This window comes from Numida meleagris, chromosome 5 (assembly GCF_002078875.1).
Source record: "Numida meleagris isolate 19003 breed g44 Domestic line chromosome 5, NumMel1.0, whole genome shotgun sequence".
In the NCBI taxonomy this organism is placed as follows: domain Eukaryota; kingdom Metazoa; phylum Chordata; class Aves; order Galliformes; family Numididae; genus Numida; species Numida meleagris.
The window spans coordinates 26,750,335-26,770,380 of NC_034413.1; the positions used below are offsets into that span (position 1 = coordinate 26,750,335).

The window sequence follows — 20,046 nt, forward strand, 5'->3', positions numbered from 1 at the left end:
GAGACATAAATAAGCACATGCTGTACTGCAGCCATAGCCTTTAATGACACACATCAACATTGTAAGGGAGGAAAATGGAAAGCTAAATTATGCATTCAGGGAAAAATGAAAACAATATTTTTTAAAAGACATTTTCACATTTAAAACGTCTCTCTTCATTAACTATTCTCCAACATTATATTATTATTCTGCTGACATCAGCTGTTGAAAGGTGATGTGCAGAGATGTCCAGCATATTACACTCTTGACTTTACAGCATGCTCATGCCTTACTCTAACAACTGTATCTCTTTTCTTTGTGGTATCCTCAACAACCATCTAATCATTAGGAACACATAGGTCCCCAAGATCTTGAATTTACCGTTCTCATTTACCTGCACTACAAGGCTTATTGGAGAGATTCTAAAGCCAGGATCTGAGAAAACTGTGAGTGAAACGATGGAGATTAAATTTGCCACTTTTAAAGGAGACACGTAAAGGTGATAAGTAAAAATAAATGCCAAAGAAGGTAAGACAGTGACACCCCTATAATGAGAGTTCTGCTTTCCAATATAGCCATAACAGAACAATTATCAATGTAAGATGTCACGAGCTTTATTTGTCCAAAGGAGCTACATCAATTGCATGACATTACTCCAACATCTCATTGAAATCAACAGAAAATGCTAGACGAGTGTAAATTACATGTATTAAATATTATTTCAATTTTATGTATTCTACTACTTCTAAGCTTCTCTTATCAGTTTAAATTTGACATTTAACTAAAACCGTTATGTATTTTGAGCGGAATTTGGCCCAGTCTCTTCAGCAATTTATTGACAAAATTCAGCAAAGAGACAGAAGAGGACTTTAGAGAGAACACTCTGCCCTTATCTTAGAAAACTAAAGATCGGAGCTGAGAAATCTGTGAACTTCACTAATAAAGCAGATCAATCACAATTCCAAATCAAACATGTCTCTTTATTTCGGGAATATTTTTTACTAGCGTCAATCACTTTTTAGATCTTTTCAGTATCAGTATCTTCTACCAACCTAAATTAGAATTCTAATGGAGTGCGACTTCGGAAATTAACTTGATGCTTAGACAAAAAATACATCACTATTTCATCACTAATAAAAAATGTAAAAAATACATCACTATATCAGAGCCTAAAAAGGCTCTGATAAATCCTAAAGGCATGAAGACTACTTAAAAAGATAGGAGAAATCCAATCCTGACTGTAGAGATGAAAAAGTCTGAAAGCATCTACAAGAACTACGTAAGCACAGATGCTAAGTCCATTTGCAGTATTAAAACACCACCAAGAAATGCTGAACACATTGTGTACTTAGAACAGAGCACCTCTGGACAGCAGTGGCAGCATATGATGCCATACCAACAAGATTTGAAAAGGAAAAATCTTGTAAGTAAGACACAGCAGGAACATCAGGGATCATGCTACCCTGGAAAGCAAATCTTCACACAGACAGCGTAACACAAATACTTGGCACTACATGAGTCATACTAACTTGGAAGTGGTGTTGGTTATAACCTAAAGGAAGAGAAAGAGAACAAAGAATATCATAACCAAACAAACAGAAAATATCAGTAGTTTTTACAGTGCAAAAGGAAGAGGTAGTTACAGCTTACTAAGGCTTTAAGACCATCTGCAAATAAGAGTGAAAACAAATGTACTACTGAAAACCCCTACATGATTAAGAAAGGAAAAAATGCAGGGATTATAGTTTATCCACCAGGATTTAGCAGGGTACGATGGCATTTTGGATGACCCTTGAACATGATGTTATTACTGTACATCCCTGAATGTGCTATTATCAAAGCGTATGGTAGAAAAAAAAGTATTTGCAGAGTATATTCTAAACTAAAAATAACAAATGAGTTATAGAGATTATATTCTTCCCTTAGATACTAAATATTCAGGGGTGAAATTTGTTCTCCTCAGGCCATCCTCGGAATCAGTATTGCAAGATTGATGTTTTTGTCTTTTATTTGCTGGAGAATATTCAAAGAATGTTTTAAATCTAAAATTGAGGAATGTGCCTTATTATTTAACAAGCTAGTGGCTTAAATTTTACTGCACATACATTATGCCAACAGTGGTGTAAGCCAATTAATTTCAGCATAGATATTCCAAATTTTCTCACTGTGAAATGAAGACAGTCCTTGCTTTCTGTTTTTCTTTTTTTGGGTCATCCATATCAGATTATTTTGTTTCATGTGCTATATACACAGTCTGAAAAAAACATACAGTCATGGTATATTCTGCTTTGCTCCATAAACAAAAAGAGACTGTGACTTGAATGGTAATTCCAAAAGCAACATAATACCAAGCTGAAAACATAAGTCTTATGCGGTCAAAGCTGGCAGCAACGAAGAGAGCATGCTCAGACTGTAATATTTTGTGACATTATTTGCTAATAACTTCTTCTGTTGGTTTCAAGAATAGCTTTCATGGGCTGCATGTATATTTTCCCGTAATTTCTTCAAAGCTTCGATCTTATTCACAGATGAAGAGAAATCCATCATGATTCGAGCAAATGAATACCAAAGAGTTTGGGATCAGTTAAAAATCATTTATTCTTATTAGCTGCACAGAATGCTGTTGACAGTACCAGGCACTACATCTTCCAACTTGCTGCTGTAATGGTGGGTCTGGAGCAGATCTGGGACTGATACAAAACGCCAGACAGCAATGTTAGAGTGACACTCAAACCAGAATGTTAGGCTTTTTCTCTTGGAGAACCTTTGATATGCTGTGTTTTTATTTTTTTTTAAAACATACAGGCATTTTGCAATTGGTTCACCATGTTGCATTTTTCAATCATGAAAAATGCTTTTATGAGTCAGAGTAAAGGATTTGTACTTCTACTTTTCCATGGAAAGGCAATCACAGATCACCTTCTGCAATTACTGTTCTTCAGCCTCAGATTAAGGAATATTCTTCTAATTTTATAAACCCTACATAAAGCCAAATATAACAGTCTGCTACAGGAACCAGCAGAGCTATATTAGGAACAAGCTGTAGCCTGTAAGTATATCAGTGATCCTATATCCATTTTAGGTACCTACAGGATGACAGCTGGGCACTCATTTACAATGAAATATGGTGTAACAGTATCATTTTCTGAAGTGGATTCTGATGGATGCTTTAATCCTCTAATCCAAGTCTCCGGTTTCCACATATAATGACAGAAGGATAGGGTCCTTACCATAGGCCTTAATGAAAGGATATATTATAAAAACATAAATCTATGTGCAAAGATAAAAATCATTACATGTATATACTAAGAAAAGCTCAAAGCCACATCTCAAAGATTTTTTTAGGTGTGAAGATGTTATCAATTTCCTTCAAAGAGTAAAGTTTGTTTCTCTTGAATATGCTATGAGAAAATCCTCTCCAGTTCAAAGCCACACGGTATTTTAGCTTACTTCTAAATATGCACACATGAAAGACCCAACTTGCTGCTCACAGAGGTCACACAGTATGAAGCAAGTAACCCAAGCCACCTGGCAAGTACGTGTGGGACAGGTATTTACTGCCGTTGACCTACAATGCGAAAAATAACTTATACTGGAATGAAAAAGAACCACATGTTACAGGCTATGACTCATTCTTCACGTTTATTAATGCTCCCCTTTGAGGGCATAAAGTTCTGCATTTTTAACAAGCCACCTCTCTATTTTTTACCCTGGCTCAGGATTCTCAAACCTTAATGTAAAAGTGTATCAGAGCAACAGATGCTCTATTATTCTGGAAAAGTCAAGGAAACAATCTCAAAATTAGTTTTAGCTTACTGATAGGATTTTCCATGGTGAAACCTCTGACAGCAATTCACGCAACTAAGTTTAAATGATTTGGTGAAAACAGCAAATTGAATTTGTATTTCAACAAATTGAAACATAAAATACATCTTCAGATTTACTCCCAAACCTGAATTGTCTCATAGCTTTTACTCCATTGATAAGTCCATGCTCATGAACATACAGTTTTGAAGCTCCAGAATCTTGCGACCTCTTTACCATATCTCATCCAAAGCAACAAAATCCAGAGCTGATTATGCAGGGCTCAGGGTGCTTTCCTTGTGTGCTCTTTCACATATGAAATGGAGACAAACACGGATGATACAAAGTCCTAAGATAGTTACATATTCCACCTTACTATCTGAATGGCACCTTTCACTTCATGGGTAACACTCCAGTGGGAGTGGGAAAGACAGACTTAATGCATTCCTAAGTTTATTTGCGTGTAAACAAGAGATTTAGAATGCTCTAAACCTCAGAGAAATTACCTGAGAAGATGGAATAAAGGCTGTTTTATGTGGTTTTGTTTTTTAAAGAGAACATTTAGATGATTTTTCATATCCTTTCTTGTTTGTCATTCAAGTTTAAAATATAGACTGATTATAACTACAACAGACATAACAAGCAGTCAGGCAGCAATCCCTAAAGTTTTGTTTGAACTCAAAAAATCCCATATGGTTGTTCCAGGGTAGAACCTTACTCTGTATTTTTGTATATTGCCGCAGATGAGCAGTAATGGAAAACTTGATTACTCTGAAAGTAATGCCTCCTATATATTTCCATGGAAACTACAACAGCTACAAAGAGCACAATAACACTGTTTGTTAGAGCAAATTCTCAGCTACAAAACACTATTTTCCAACATGATAGCCACCATTAGCTATGCATTTTTGCCAGCAATGAGCGAGAGCCTGCATGCCACATGTAAAAATCTGCACCAACGGAGGTGACACACTGTCACTGTTATCACTGCTGAAACCTTTGCTTCATATGCGCTTCCATGTCAAATGCCATTCTGTCAGACTGCCCTTCTGCTGCCATCTGTCACACAGGAGAAAATATAATGGAGTACTGATGGGAAGGTTCAATCTCTACTGCCATACCACCAATATCCACCTCTGATACTGTGGGCCAACATAATAAAACAGGAGGCATTACTTTTGGAGCAGCCTCTGTACATTTTGATTATGAATGTGTACACGTAACAGAGAAAAAAAACACGGAAAAGCAGCAGAATGAAGACAGAATTGTTTTCACCAGCAACATCTTTTCTGCACTCCAATAACCAGTCATTATATTACGTAGCCCTATCACAGATCCTTCTGGTGTCAAAAGAGTGCTTCACACTGACTCCAGCTAGTGATGGATGCAGCTGTGTTGTAACTTTAACAAAAAAAGGAACTGTTAGAATGCTAAGCCATCCAAAATATAGCCCCTTCCATAAAACCTTGCAGATATTAAGAAGGTATGTGAAGATAGTGGGAAAAAGACAGTGAGATACACTCCCAGAAAACTTTGCGTTTTGAAATAAAACAAAAATTAGTTTCCCTCAAGAAAACTGTAAATGAGAAGCATTTTGAGGTATACTTTGCCGATCTTGCCTATTAACTTGTTTTCTTTGAAACATGAATTGCCTTTCTTCATTATCCAGCATGCGAAGAGGGTGTACGATTTCTTCAGATAAGTTATTTAGGATTGGAAATGCTGAATCACAGAATTGCAGGGGTTGGAAAAGAACTCTAGAGATCAAGTCCAACTCCCCTGCTTAAGCAATTTCTTACAGTAGGTTGTACAGGTAGGCATCCAGGTGGGTCTTGAATATCTCCAAACAAGGAGAGTCCACAACCTCTCTGGGCACCCTGTTCCAGTGCTCTGTCACCCTCTCTGTAAAGAAGTTAGTCCACATGTTTGTGTGGAACTTCCTGTGTTCCAGTTTTTGGCCATTGCTCCTTGTCCTATCACTACACACCACTGAAAAGAGTCTGGCCTCGTCCAACTGCCTCCTTTGCCTCATTTATTTATAAACATTGATCAGATCTCCTCTCAGCCTTCTCTTCTCGAGGCTGAACAGACCCAGCTCCCTCAGCCTTTGCTCACATGGGAGATGCTCCATTCCCTTTATTGCCATGAATGCCCAAGAGAGTTATGATAAATTATCTGAACCAGAAGAATAATCTATAGCATCTATATATGCTCTTTCATAGGAATAAAATATCCTTTCCAAAAACTTTAAACTCCTAAATTTTACTCTAGCAAAGAGTAAAACTATTCTGCATTTGCATATAAAGTAGTTGAAAACATGCATTTATTATCACACTTTGAATAGATTGTCTGAAATTTTTGTTGCTTTTTTCTCTTGTAAAAAAAATCCCTCGTGTTGAAATTACACCTTTTTCCATATTCGTAAGAAGAAACTTCATTTTAAAATAAGCATGAATAAACAAAATAAGAAATATAACAGCAGATTAATAAATGAAGGCAGAAAAAGTAGGAGAACTCATTTCTCATTGCTTTTACGCAAATGCTGCAGTCCAAGTTGCTTATGTCACACACCTAACAATAATACAGTTCTCTGCAATATATTGACACACTGAAAACCTTGACAGTGTGAGATCAAACTATGTAGGGAGCATCTGCAGATTATGCCTTCTTAATATACAAGTTAAGAACACAACAACCAGATGTAAGACAGATTATGTTCAAACCAGAGGATTCAACAAATGGCACTTTTCACTCATTTTGCATAGGAAAGCCAATACATTAAGGGAAGGATTAAAGCAGGACATTGCAGTGCACTAGCATGCCAGGATTGCTGGTCAAAGCAATTTCTCCTTAAGAAGGTACTAAAGGTCAGATCTCTACTATAGCAGCTTCCATAATGGCTGGTAGGGATACTAAGTTCTATGAGACTACAAACATCAGTTTAAAACTGAAAATACCAAAGCTCTGACGTGATTACTGTTGCTACAGTCATTGTGTTCCTTCTCATGCTCTGGTGATTATTGCCAATTCATACTGAAATTCAGATACCAAAGACCGAGAGTTATTCTGTAATGGTACTGTGTATATATTTTTGGGGGTACTATACAATTTAAAGATTGTTCCAGACCTCAATCATGATTACAACACAAATGCACAACAGGGTAGGCACTATTACATTCATTTTCCAGCAGTCTTGTTTGAATATTACTATGAACTTATTGAAATATTAAATATTTTACCATGTTACCTACCCTCCAGGAAGTCCACCTTCCGAAGCCCTTCGTCTGAGACTTAATTTATGCATCTCAGCCATTTCCCTTAGAGTTTCTGCTGAGTAAAGGCCAATAGGGTTGTTATATTGCCTTGCAGGGCTCAGCTGGCGTGCAGGACTACTGCCATCAGTCAATACAGGGCTTAGTTTTGAACCTAGATTACTCTTTGCAGGTGAAATGTCAGGAGTCACAGACTGAGAGGACATGGAAGATCTAACTGTGGTAGTCTTTAAGTAAGAAGAGCTATTTGAAAAGCTGATCTCTTGCTTGTTGAAGTAGCCTGAAAATGTTCCATTGGTTGCTAAAACACTACCCATAGGCCCAGTCGCCGTGTTAGTTAGAGGACTGAAGGTTGCTCTGTTGCCATTGATTTCCCAAGCAGGTTCCTGTAGTAGCAAACATGCAGGCCAAGAAAAGAAAAAAAAAGAAAAGAGCAATCATAGTACACATGCAAAAAAACCAATACATCTGCAATCACTGTTTTCTAAACATATTGATAAACTAGCAAGAAATAGATTAAGGGCCAAAGCATCCAACCTTTCAGGGAAGATTTTCAACGAAGAATCTCACTGTTTCAAAATCAGGGAAGCAAAACATACTCAAGCATTTTTTATCATTTTTTTTAGTTCAAATCAAAAAATTAAAGCTTATCATTAGAAGAGCATTTGCTATTGGTCAACTTCATAGCAATGATTGTATGCAAATACAGCACTGTCTATTAGTTTCTATGGTAATTAAGAAAACTTAAAAGATGTCCTAAGGTCAGAATTATCTGAAATAATATACAAACATAAAAGTCAATCTCATTATTATAAAAACATAATTATTCTAAACCACACCATTCTATTTTTCATGAGTACGCTTGAAGTTATTGAAGCCCACACCTTGCACTGCTTTCACAGGCTTTGGTTCATGCTAATTAGGCCATGCAACATTGTTAGCAAATAGATCAAGTGGACTCAAGAGTAGGTATATCTGCTCAACAGACAGAATGCCTCTATTCTGATAATTTCTGCATAATTTCCACTTGAAGGAATGTGTGCATGATCATATGGATGATGGCTATATGATCCTAGAGCTGTGTCCCAGATAATGGGGACTGCAGTCAAAGTTACAGTAAACTCTCCTGACAATAACTATACTCATAAAGTCTGTGCTGGTTCTCAAATTAGAAGCATACTAACAGAAACTCATCCTGGTAAAAGGCAGTACTACGCTTCATTTTAATAAGTGATTTACTGTTAATGGAGATTACTGTAACTGAAGCAAAGGGTAATATCAAAACAGAAAAATACTGCTTTTCCTACAACACAAAGCAGAAAGTAATATTTGTTAAAAAACCCACCTCAATGTCAGTTAGAAAATGCATGTAAAACTTCTATTCTCGTGTTAGCTAAAACATCATTTCCCTGTTTCTGCCCTTCAGTTCCAGCTAATTCTGGTGTAATCTAAATCATTGGAGCTGGAAAACGCTCAGCACTTCACAAAGCACTGGACAATTTTATCAAAGAGGAATAGAAACTGCTCTTTCAGGTGGGCATTTTATGCCTTTCCTCCCTGTTTTCATACTCTTTTTTTATCTAATAGTAGAATATACGAAAACTACTTGTGCTTTGGATATATAAAAAAAACAAACTCATTTTTTACCATTCTGCTTGTCAGCCCATCTTTGTCTTGAAAATACCTGACTCTGTGGTTTTCTTTTTTGTTTTAAGCAAAGTGCTATCTTCATCTTTTAGCATGTCTGTTCAGCAGGTCAGGCTCTCTACATGCAGTGTCTTTGAAAATTTTTTGCATTTGTAGCTTTAGGAAGGTTGCCTCATGAAACATGAAGGAACAGTTAGCATATCCAATTACAAAACTATCCAATCTAGGCTATGATGCTCAAGTGTTCCATGTTTAAATAAGGGGGAAAAAAGGCTTTCAGAGGTACTCCTGTGATTTTAACAGTTCTCAACATTTAATGGTATACTCTGAAATATCTAATGCTTTTGTCAAAGCTGTGGTTGAAGAGATAAGAGTAAATGAAAAAATTATGACAGCCCTCCTGAAGATGGAGGAAAACCACAGAAGTTAGAATTCTAAGGGCTCAGTGACAAGCAAAATTCTAATACTCTAACACCTGTTCCATGCTTGCCTTTCGAACCTAGAATCCTGAGTTCTTGAACTCACCCTGCATGTATTTTAAAATAATGGATTAAATAGTTTCAAAAGCAGCTGCTTTATTATTATATTTTTTCCTTGTGTCTGTAATTATGTAATTTGAGTAAGACACTCTATAGCTGAAATACCCAACAAAATATTTGAATGCTTGACAATGTATAGATTTCTCTAGAGCCCGTAATAACCACTTGAAGTTTATCTGAGAAGCTTAGAATGCCGACTCCAGTCTAAATTGGGCTCTGCATGTTTTTCTAGAGAAGGAGGATCACTCTCATCTTTTTCTGGACCCAGACACACTGCAGCTGTAACAGGTGCCCAGGTACCCACACACTCACAGTTCAGAGGTCCAGCCAGCCAGCAGGCTGCAGTCCAGCTTGGGGGACAGGAATAAGAAGGGGACACAACTCTGAGGAAAGGATGGAGCTCACAACCTGCACTCAGTGAATGCCAGTACGAGAGCAGGTGGTGACCTGCAGGAGCATTTTGCCTCCTTTGAGCAGGCACTGCTTTGTTTGCCATATTTAACATCCTACATGCACCTCCCCATAGCCTCACACGAACCACACACCTGAGAATAATTTAGGCTCTGATTTTCTACTTTTGCTGGTATAGGTTATCATTAACGTTATTTACTGACTTCGATGCTGAGGTTCACTAGAAAGATAAATATTTTACATTCTCCTCTTGGATTTTTCTATATTGCATATTTAAGTTTTAGAGAGATTGATTACATTCAGAAAATCAAGATAACGTGAACTGATTAATTATAACTAATTGTAAAAAAAACTAACCTGTCCAACAAAGCTAAAGGTCTGGAAGATATAATTAATCATAACATTAGCACATTTAGGATGTTTTGAATCAAATATTGAAGTCTAATAAAATGAACTTAGAATTTTTGTTGTTGTTAATAAAGACGAAGAGATTTTAGCGGGCATGAGTAGCTGCCTGGGGCTGTAGAAACACTCATAAAGTGCTATTCCTTTTAAAATTAATAAATAAAATCGAATTACGTACTTCAGTCATTATACTGTGACACTGAAAACAGCAGTCAACCAGTCTTAAGTGCCCTACTGCATGTTTCCAAGTATTATTGAATAAATAGAAAGCACATATTCTCTCTAAAAATATGTTTTTAAAAAGGGGCGAACACACAAGGCTGTGTTCACAAATGAAGTCACCACTTGTGCAAATGAATTTTACAAGCTAGCAGAAAGGGGAAAAAGCTATAAAAACAACACAGTACAGAGGTGATGGAGAAGAAAAAGTATCTGATGAGGCTACATTAGTTTGTTACCTTGAAAAATTAGTGGTTTCTATCTAAATTTACCTTGAGCTTCCTTCTAAGTGTTATAATAAAAGGACATGCAAATAGATCTGATTATACAGTATCTATATTATGCAACAACTGCTAATGAGAGAAAATCCAGATATTTCCTCAATCAAAACTCATTTTCGTTATTTTAGTGTTACTGAACACTAACAGTAAGTAAAGGAAAAATTACAGGGCAGCCATAAGTAACAATGGTTGCTGATTTTACCAAGCTTTATGACGTGAATGAAGCTTTGGTTTCATTCCACAAACGACTTCTAGCTGGAATACTAGCACACTACCAACTCAATACTAGAATTCCTAGTAACCCAGCAGTGCCAGGTTAGCATTCTCCATTTTAAGTTAATACTCATGTCAGTTCCAGTGCAGGTGTTTTCCCTTATCTGGGGAGAAAGGGATGAAACAGGAAGTGGATAAAAGAGCAGCAATATAATTTCTTTTTTATATTTTGCCCAATGATCAGCTTATTATCTCTTTGCTGTTGCGATCTCTCATCCAAATTGATCCTGAGACTATATTTTAGAATAAAATACTGTTCTTTCTCTTTTTTTTTTCCCCCTTTCAGTTCAGTCACAAAAGCAGATCGATGCAGCAAAACAATTTCTGAAATATGAAGGTCAGATTTCTAGTACTGAGCAGCAGCATGGCTGTCAGCATTACTTCTCAGAAACACAGCCAACGGTAACAAGCATCCCCTTGTTTCCCAACTGTCTCTCACCCCAATCCGCCTCATAATCTCTGTGGCTGGAAGGGCAAGATAACGTTTACAACTATGCCAGTCTGTTGCTACTCTTCAGCTGACCAGAAGAGGAGGCTCTGGCATTGAGCAATGGGTTTGCAGCAATCTCTTTTTATGAAGGAAAACTGGGTTTTAATTTCCTAGAGTAATGGCAGCAAATGAACTCAAAATTGACAAATGTAAAGGAGTCTCAAACATTTGGGAATACAAGGAAGCTACAAATCAGTTCAGTTTCTATTCTGCAATATCATTAGTTCTTTTCCTCATAGATATTTAATTTCTATGAAAAGCAAATGCTTCTTTTATATATTGGACAAGTGAGAAACATTTTTATATAGAAAAAATACTTTACCAGTTTTTTAGGTCCTCTTTTTTTGAAAGCTCAAGTTCCATTTGTCTCTTTCTATGGCCATACAGACTTTATAAACGACTCCGGCATTTAGCACTTCTGGGAGAACAATTTTACATCTCTTCCGCTACAGTAATGAATTTGACCTCCCAGCATACCCAAGAAAAAGGTGTTACTTTAGCTTTTTATAGAATAGGAAATAGAAGCACAATGGCATTAAATGAGCCTGCTCAAAGACACTCAACAAATAGCTTTGGGCTCAGCCTTCTCTTCCATCATTTGGTTTGCTAAAGAGGCCTATCCTCCCTTCATCTATTTTCTCTTAGCCTCGTAGGTGCCTAAATTTCTCAGGAAACAAGTCCTTAGCTTATGAGATCCTCAATGGGATTCTGTAATAAGTGTGTTCAGTAGAGTAGTTATAGTATTACAATGAAAGAGGCTTTCTTAATACCTTTATACAAAGGGAGAAATGTTGAATCTATGTGCTTAGCCTTAAAGGTTCAGCTCAACCATTTTGAACTGCAGTGAGCTGAATCCTCACCTGTATTATGTACACTTGAAAAGCTGGCAGAAGCTCACTGACTGGTAAGGGCTTCATCTCAAGTCCTTGGATTCATACCTACTCTTCTTGCTGTTTGAATGCTTATTAGCCTTAGTTATATCCTCCTCTTCCACCTGTGCTACATCTGTGGAGAAACATTTGACTAAAACTTATCCTAAATCGAAACTGTTTCAAGTTTAAGACTAATGATAGAGAAGGAAATATTGAAACTGCAAATCAGCTTAACTCCTATTTTCAGTAATAGCCCTACAGCACAGCTGAAGCCACACTTATAGTTGCAGAACCTGTTTTGATCAGCTCAAAAACATAAGGAGAGGATGTGTTACTTGGGATATATAGGAATACTACTATTTTGCTTCCTTACATCTTTTTAAAAGAATGTATCTTAACTTTTTTTATAAAAAATGCAGAAAGTGATGACTATAGAAAAGAAGTACATGCTTGAAAGTTAGTGGAAGCTACATTCTTATCAGAGTAGTGTACAAAAGAATGTATGGCTTATAATAAGACACTGAACTTGCACATGCAGATTTTTTAGCTAACATTGCCATGCCTTAACCTTGACCCAGAAAGAGGTAAGAAAAACTTCCCTTGATGTTTGAGGACAGCACTGTCATGACTGTTTTGTAACGTCATTTTTTGCTATTTTGGTAAGGCAACTGAACTCATTTGAAGTGAACCATCAAAGTCTAAACGTTGTCACGCAGTGAAGTGGAGGTGGCAGCTTCTTGCCTATGTGTCAAAGAACTCTTCATTTCTACAGTGATGGTGTTAACAGAAATAATACAGGGACAAACAAAGAGAAGTTGATTTTAAAGTGTATTTACTGTAACATATCTTATTGTGACATCCCCATACTGCTGTTTGTGTCACTAAAGACTTTTTATTCTGGATTTTGAGACCTATTTCCCAATGGTTCAATGCCTTCATTTCATTCCAAGCCATTCTCAGAGAATAATTCCACTTTCAGCACTCAGCATTACCTTAATTACTTTGTAACAGATAAAATTACTTTTACTTCAACTGCTTTTCTATTACTCAGATAAGTGTCTTAGCCCAAGAAGACATAGTGCTGGCTTTCAACAGTCCTGTTTTTTTTTTTTTTAGCTGGTCAGCAGCTTCTGTTCTCCAAAACACAAGTGTCACTCCTTCTAACCTGCTAATGGCCCCCTACTCCAGCACTCCACCGCTGCCTGTTCCACTAGGCCAAAGATCCTACCTACAAAACCCGTTTGAATACCATTACAGAACCTGTTCCCCACCATGCCTTCTCCTAGATGTCACCTTCTCCAAATACAGGTTTTGCAGATTCTCTTGTCCAGCTGCAACTACTGCCTGTACCCCATTCAGAATTAGCTACCTTCAACAGCTGCTACAAACATTTCTTAAGCCAGGATACATAGAATGCTCAAGTGTAAGACAACATGCTCTTGAAAAAGGATCAAGTCCTTTGATATCATACCACTCTGGCAGATCAAAATAGGAAACGTGAAGTGCACTTTTACTTTATAACTTCTGTGTCAAATGTGTTTTTAGACTTCTAATAAACTTGCAGTTTGTAGAGTTAACTTTTCTATAGGATTGTTGGATATGGAAAACAGTTTTGTACAGTAAACAGCTTTTAATGCCTATGGCAATAATTTTAAAATGGACACCTGCTATGGAAGATCATGCCTAACACAGAACCATAAAAATTAGATGCATTTTTATACAGGCTTTTATGGGCCTGTGATGAAAGTAGTCAAACTTGTCATTCTTGCATAGGTGTTAGTGAGGGTCTCAAAAGAAAGTCATCAGCCTTGTGTCGGGAAATAACTCTGAAGAGAGATCATGTACTTGTTGCCTTGAAAACTAGCAGCATTCTGTGTAGTTCTCAAAGGAAAATAAGTACTTTCTCGCCCTTCCTGTCCTGTCTTTTGCTGGTGCACTGGAACACCAATCTAATTAAAAGAATGATCCACCCATCTTCTTCTAGGAATTTCTAAGTACTGTTTGGTGAGTCCTCCAATAACTTTCTCCTAGATAGTATTTGTAAAATCATAATATAAGGAGAAATAACTCTGAGCAAGATTAATTATTGATTTCTCCTTCCCTCACCAAAAAGATTACAAGATCCAGAATGAAATAACATTTTTTCTGTCTCAACTAATAAATAGTCCTTCAGGTTCATTTCAAATTTAACAAAATAAAATTGAGTCAAATTATTCTCCCCAGCTGTGTTCTCTAGCTTCTTGCTAGCTTGAATGTGTCTGTGGTAGTTACATGGATGATGCCAACCTTCTAAGTTTTGAATTTGGAAAGTATGGTGTTTATTTCAAAAAATATTTTAAAATTTATCTCCAGAAATCAGACCTATTAAAGTACGAGAAGATCACCTAGTTTCCCATGTCTTTTGATAATAAATGTTTCTTTCTTATGTTACAAGGTTGGGATGAAACTGGCACAGAATGAATAAAATTGCAGTAATGGAGATTTTACCTCCTCTCCATTTATCTAATTAAATGCATCAGCAATACAAACATCCTCCTCAGTGCTTTAGCCTCAGGATGTATACCATCTGTCAGGCACCCTAGCTCCTCAGCTCCTCCAAAATATATCTGATGTCTTGTCAGAGACCATCGATGAAGGACTGTTCAAATATGAACATTTAAATTATGGAAGCTAACAACAGTTAAGAGCAGAAACCAAGCCATCCATTTCCTCTACCGTTTGCTGTTATTCACTAAATTGACTTATCTTTTTATTTTATTTTGATGTTTGTTGAATAATTCAAGAAGAATGCAATATGATGCAAATCATCAATTGCCCTAATACGTCCACTTTCCAAATCAGTGTATTTCCAGTTGTAGTCAGGATTTAGTTACACATTGGGCACAGTCTAAAGGGCTTTTCCCCAAGAACATACAAAAGCAAATGCATATTGTGAGCATCTTTGGTAGCCGCTTCCTTAGATGAAAAAAGAAAGTCAAGAAGACACAGATTCCAGTTGTTCCAGAGAAGAGTTAGATGCTTTGGTTCTGCTAATAGCAAAATATAGGTCATCAGGTACATTATAATCAGTTATGCTTCCTATGCATTCGTTCAATATTTACTTATTTAGGAGGGACAAAAGCTCTTTTCAGTAGTAGGTAATTACCTTCGCCATGGTAGATAAAAACATTAACTTTGGCTGAGTACAAATGTGTCACATACCTTCTGGTGGGGAATTACAGCTCTGGGTGAGTCAATTTTGGGTGGTGTGGTTGAGACTGGCACTGGACGCTTAGATCTGAGGATCAAAAAAGAAAGAGATTGCAATCGGGATTTTTTTCATATAAAATTTTGCATTTCTTGCAAAAATGTTACTTTGTCCGGAGTGAAAATTAGGCAAAGCTTATACTTTTTCCATGTTCTCACTTGCAGAAGTCTTAGGTGTGAAAAATAATGTATGATTTAGTTTTTCTGAACAATGAAAAGCAGCAGTTTCGGAAGAGCCTTTGACTTTGCATCACCCATTTTCCAGTACCTTATGACTGAATTTTTTACAGATGACGATTAGTTGTATCAGGAGATAAACTCATGTTTGGACAGCACTCTGGAAAATGGGACTCAGAAGTGTCTTGAAATGCATCCCAAGATCAAGTCCTCAGAAGATTATTACTTAACATCTTAAACTATGTAGCAATTACCACTCTTTGAATGCCTGTGCAGGAAGAAACAAGCTTAATTTTTTTATAATTTATAACTTCAACAGCAGATCACTTCACTCCAAATACTCACCACCTTTCATCTGTGTTTGACAAATACATGAGGATTTTAAAAACTGAAATAAACCCTACCAAAATATTTGCAAAACACACAATTCACCCTTTAATCAGAATAGAACAAAGAAAACCAATAAAGCACAATTACAAACATCAACTGAAGTACTTTAGGATGCAGGAAGTTAAGATGTATTTGTGAAGGTTTTGAGAACTTCTATAGCACTTAATACCCTTCTGAAATCTTCCCAGAAAACATAGGATCACAGGAAAATGAAATGAAGAAAGTACACATAATCAAAGGAATCACAGTTATGCTATTGCTATCCTTTTGCCAACCTACAGATTAGAGTTATGTTTCAAATTCTCATATATAAAAATTACATTTTGTAATTAGGACAGAGGAACAAAAATGAAATAAAAATACTTAAAACCACACAAAACTGACACTGAAGCCAAAGCAACTAAGACATCTGGAACTGTTTGTTTTAGAAAAGAAATGAATAGGGGAAGACATTATAGAAGTTTGGAAAATAGTGAATAGTAGGAAAATGGAAATAAAGCTATGCTCCTGGACATAAAGTAAAATTGAAAAGACAACTCGTATACAATTGATAGAAGGCAAAATTTGTTTCCTAGAGTAGTTGATTAACCTGAAGTGAAACTTAATGCTACAAGACAACACTGAGACTATGAGAATAATAGGCTATCAGGATGGATTAGATAGTTCTAACAAAAACCACAGAAGATGCTTTTGGTTCAGTAAAAATAAGTAGCCATACAGATTCTTAGTTTTCATAGCACAACTTAATAACAGATTGATTGTGGAAGATATTCCACTTTAGGGTCATTATTTCCTTTCTGAGGGCTGTGTTGCTCTTTCCAATTATATACCTAACAGTGGCACCTATTGGAGAAAGAAAACTGAGCAAAACAAAAGCTGGGGCCAGTCACAGTGAGAATCCATGTGTTGATACATAGCTTCATGTTGAGCTGCATATTTAGCTTCAGTTGGCACATGTAAACTATCTACATAAGAAGAAACAAACAAACAAGCAAACTAGGAAAAAATGAGTAATCCTCACAGGAACTGGAAGGTTTCTTAATGGAAAACAGAAATTATGCTGCTCTTTTAACCTGCCCACAATGGACAAGTTGGAACTAAACGTTCTCTAAGGTTCCTTCCAACCCAAGCCACTCTATGATTGTACGATTCCTGAAGCAAGAGGCTAGAAAATTGTAAAAGGCACTAATAACTGATATTCAAAGTCTGAATATATCATAATATAATAACAATCTGAGAAATGTATACCTTCAAGTTCCAAGGACAAAAGCTAATCACTAACTGCCAAGAACAAACTTTCCTCAGAGATGCATTATTAACCCATCTTCCTTCAGAAGTGCTTCCACCAACCATTTCAGCTAAGAGCAAAAATAACTCATATTTAAGACACACACACACTTATCATGAAAGACAGCCAAAAAAAGAGAATGAAAATAAAATAAGCTCCAGCCCAGAACAGAGTTGCCGAAAACTGACTGGAAAAACTTATGAATAGGCAAAGATTTTAGGGGAGATTCTGATCCTCCTTCCATTGGTACCCAGGTGTTTCTATGAGGTTATTGAGGGGGTCCTAGACATAGTCAAACTCAGAGCCAGGCAGCGCAGATACTGAGTGCCCCTTCTGCTCTCTACCCATTGATCATGAATATTAGTGCCAAGGTTGCCCAGCAATATAAATGCTTTTTGTTGCTTACACATGCATAACAAACAGCTGCATACAGCAAGTTTGATGCTTAACTAGAAAATATTTGTCTTGCATTATCCTGGGCTGCGTCAACAGAGGGGTGACCAGCAAGGTGAGGGAGGTGACTGTCCACCTCTGCTCTGCCCTCGTGAGACCCCATCTGGAGTACTGCATCCAGGCCTGGGGTCCCCTATGATTCTGTTGTTTATTTTGTCTCTATTTTTCTCAGTTGTTACTTGACCACAGAAGATGCTAAGGAGCTTTATTTCCTTCCAATGTTGCTCATAAACTACCTCTGCCATTCACAGTGCTATCCAGCTAAGCTAATATTTTCACACTGACTTTGAGATTTTAAGATATTACTTTAAAACAAAAAGTGTTCCTACATTACTCTGTCCTGGATGTGTATAACTGTGATATTTAACAGAATGATAAAGCTTGCTAAATTTAGCGCAGGTTTGCATCAGAGAAAAGGGCAGAAGAGGTGAAGTCAATCTGAGGAATGAAAAATGTATGTACTTCTAAAGTGATTATTTACATAAGAGCTATCATTCCTCAGGGAAAATATCCTGCAAGTTCAGGATATTTTTTTCTCCCTCCTTTGCTATATCAAATCCTGCAGCAACACTTCTAACTCTGATTTTTTGGTTTTCAAGTCCCGAAGGTGCTGCTGTACATGTCTGTCTCAGTTTACATTTTAATTCATTGATTGCAACATTATTTTATTCCAAATATCCATGGAATATGCTTACTTCGCAGGGCTGTGAGGAAGGTGAAAGTCCAAATTTCACAAAGGATAATTGTGATAATTATAGATTTGATGTTGAAATGTTCCAGGAAGACTTTTTTTTCCAGTTAAAGCAATTAGTTTGACTTCAACTTTTCCACATTTTTTTTTTTATTTTCAAAGTTAAAAATGGAAATGAAAATCTTGTTTCTCAGCCTTAAGAAAGACCAAATATGTAATTCCAGCATTTTTTGAATTCTCCCCTAATATCTCCTGTACTGGGAGATACACCTCCCCTGTCTCCCTGAACAGGTTCTCTGCCTTACTGAAGTTCAAAAGCAGTAGGGACCTAGTTTTGAAAAGCAGTTCAATTTTGATAGCACTGCTGATATAACTGTCAAAATTTCTACTTGTTCCCATCTACCTAAATATATCTTTAATCAAAGAGCACTTGACTTCAATCCTAATATCTTTGCACTTACAACAAGGGTTCATCAGGACTCAACTGCACTAAGAGGAGCTGGCTGTCTAAGGAAGGGCTTCCGGAGAGTTCAAGTTCTGTAACGCAATAATAGCTTAGCCCTACTCTCAGGGGAGCATACTACCATGCTTGGAGTCAGGAGATATGATCCAACAGCTGGTAGCTCTTTTTCATGCTCATGGCACTTTTTTGTATTTTATAACTTTGGCAGTCAGTGTCTATCTTCACTTCCTGAATTCTCAGGACAGCTAAAATCATTCTTACATTAAGCTCTTGCTCTCATTTCATTGTATGTGAGCATTTAATTATGCTTTTTTGAGCATCTTAATCAGTGTATCTTAATGTCTCATCCCTAGAAAAAAGGGAGAGTCCATAGAAAGGTAATGAAACATATTAAATTAGAATTAGAAATATTTAGAAATCATTTTACCTACTTTACATATCTCCTAAATAAAAGAGTAATTATGGAGTGGGTCACACATGATGGGATGAAGAATATAGCTTATAGAATTGGGCTTTGGATATATATTTATTAAATGCAATAATATTAATTTTGGGGAAAAAATAGAGAAGTAAAACAGACAGACTAAATATTCTTCATGGTCATTACTTAAATATGTTCATCTTCAGCCAAACACTGAATTAAATATCATGCATAGAAGATACTTCTTGATTCTAAGCCTTGCAAGAAAAATCCTGGGTCCTGTGATACCACAGTTTAAGTTCACTAAGCTCTACCGGGGACACTAGCAAACAGGCTCAGCAACTTCAATGAGAATCACAAATACAAAACCCACAATACTTCATATACCATTGTGATCTCTTTGGAGCTAGGGTAAGGCCTAGTTTCAGCTCATCAGGATCTCATCTATATCTTCAATGGAATTGATAAATACTTCCATCAGCAGTTTTGCTCTCTGTCAATAGTAATGCAAATATTAGCATTTGGATGGCTAACTGACTTGTTAATTATTTCCCTGCATTGCAGTACACTCAGAAGGATTGGGGGACTGGCAGTTATGCTTTTCAGGCCTATTGTTCATACCCATAGCAATATATGAATAAAAATATTCATAAAAGTAAGCAGTTATCCAAAGGTCTGTGGGAGAGAATGTTTGTAAGTATGTAATATCTGTTTCCTTTAGAAGG

General features: G+C 36.6%; 1 protein-coding gene across 6 annotated transcripts in view; it reads right to left on the reverse strand.

Annotated features, from left to right (window-relative positions):
* Positions 1-20,046, reverse strand: part of LDB3 (LIM domain binding 3) — a 125,467-nt gene that overhangs the window by 58,595 nt on the left and 46,826 nt on the right. For all 6 annotated transcript variants that reach the window (XM_021399650.1, XM_021399651.1, XM_021399653.1 and 3 more), the window contains 2 exons: positions 15,394-15,469; positions 7,035-7,441 (listed from right to left, as the gene is read on the reverse strand). In XM_021399650.1, the coding sequence (XP_021255325.1) occupies positions 7,035-7,441; positions 15,394-15,469 (483 nt within the window). The remainder of the gene's footprint in view (positions 1-7,034; positions 7,442-15,393; positions 15,470-20,046) is intronic.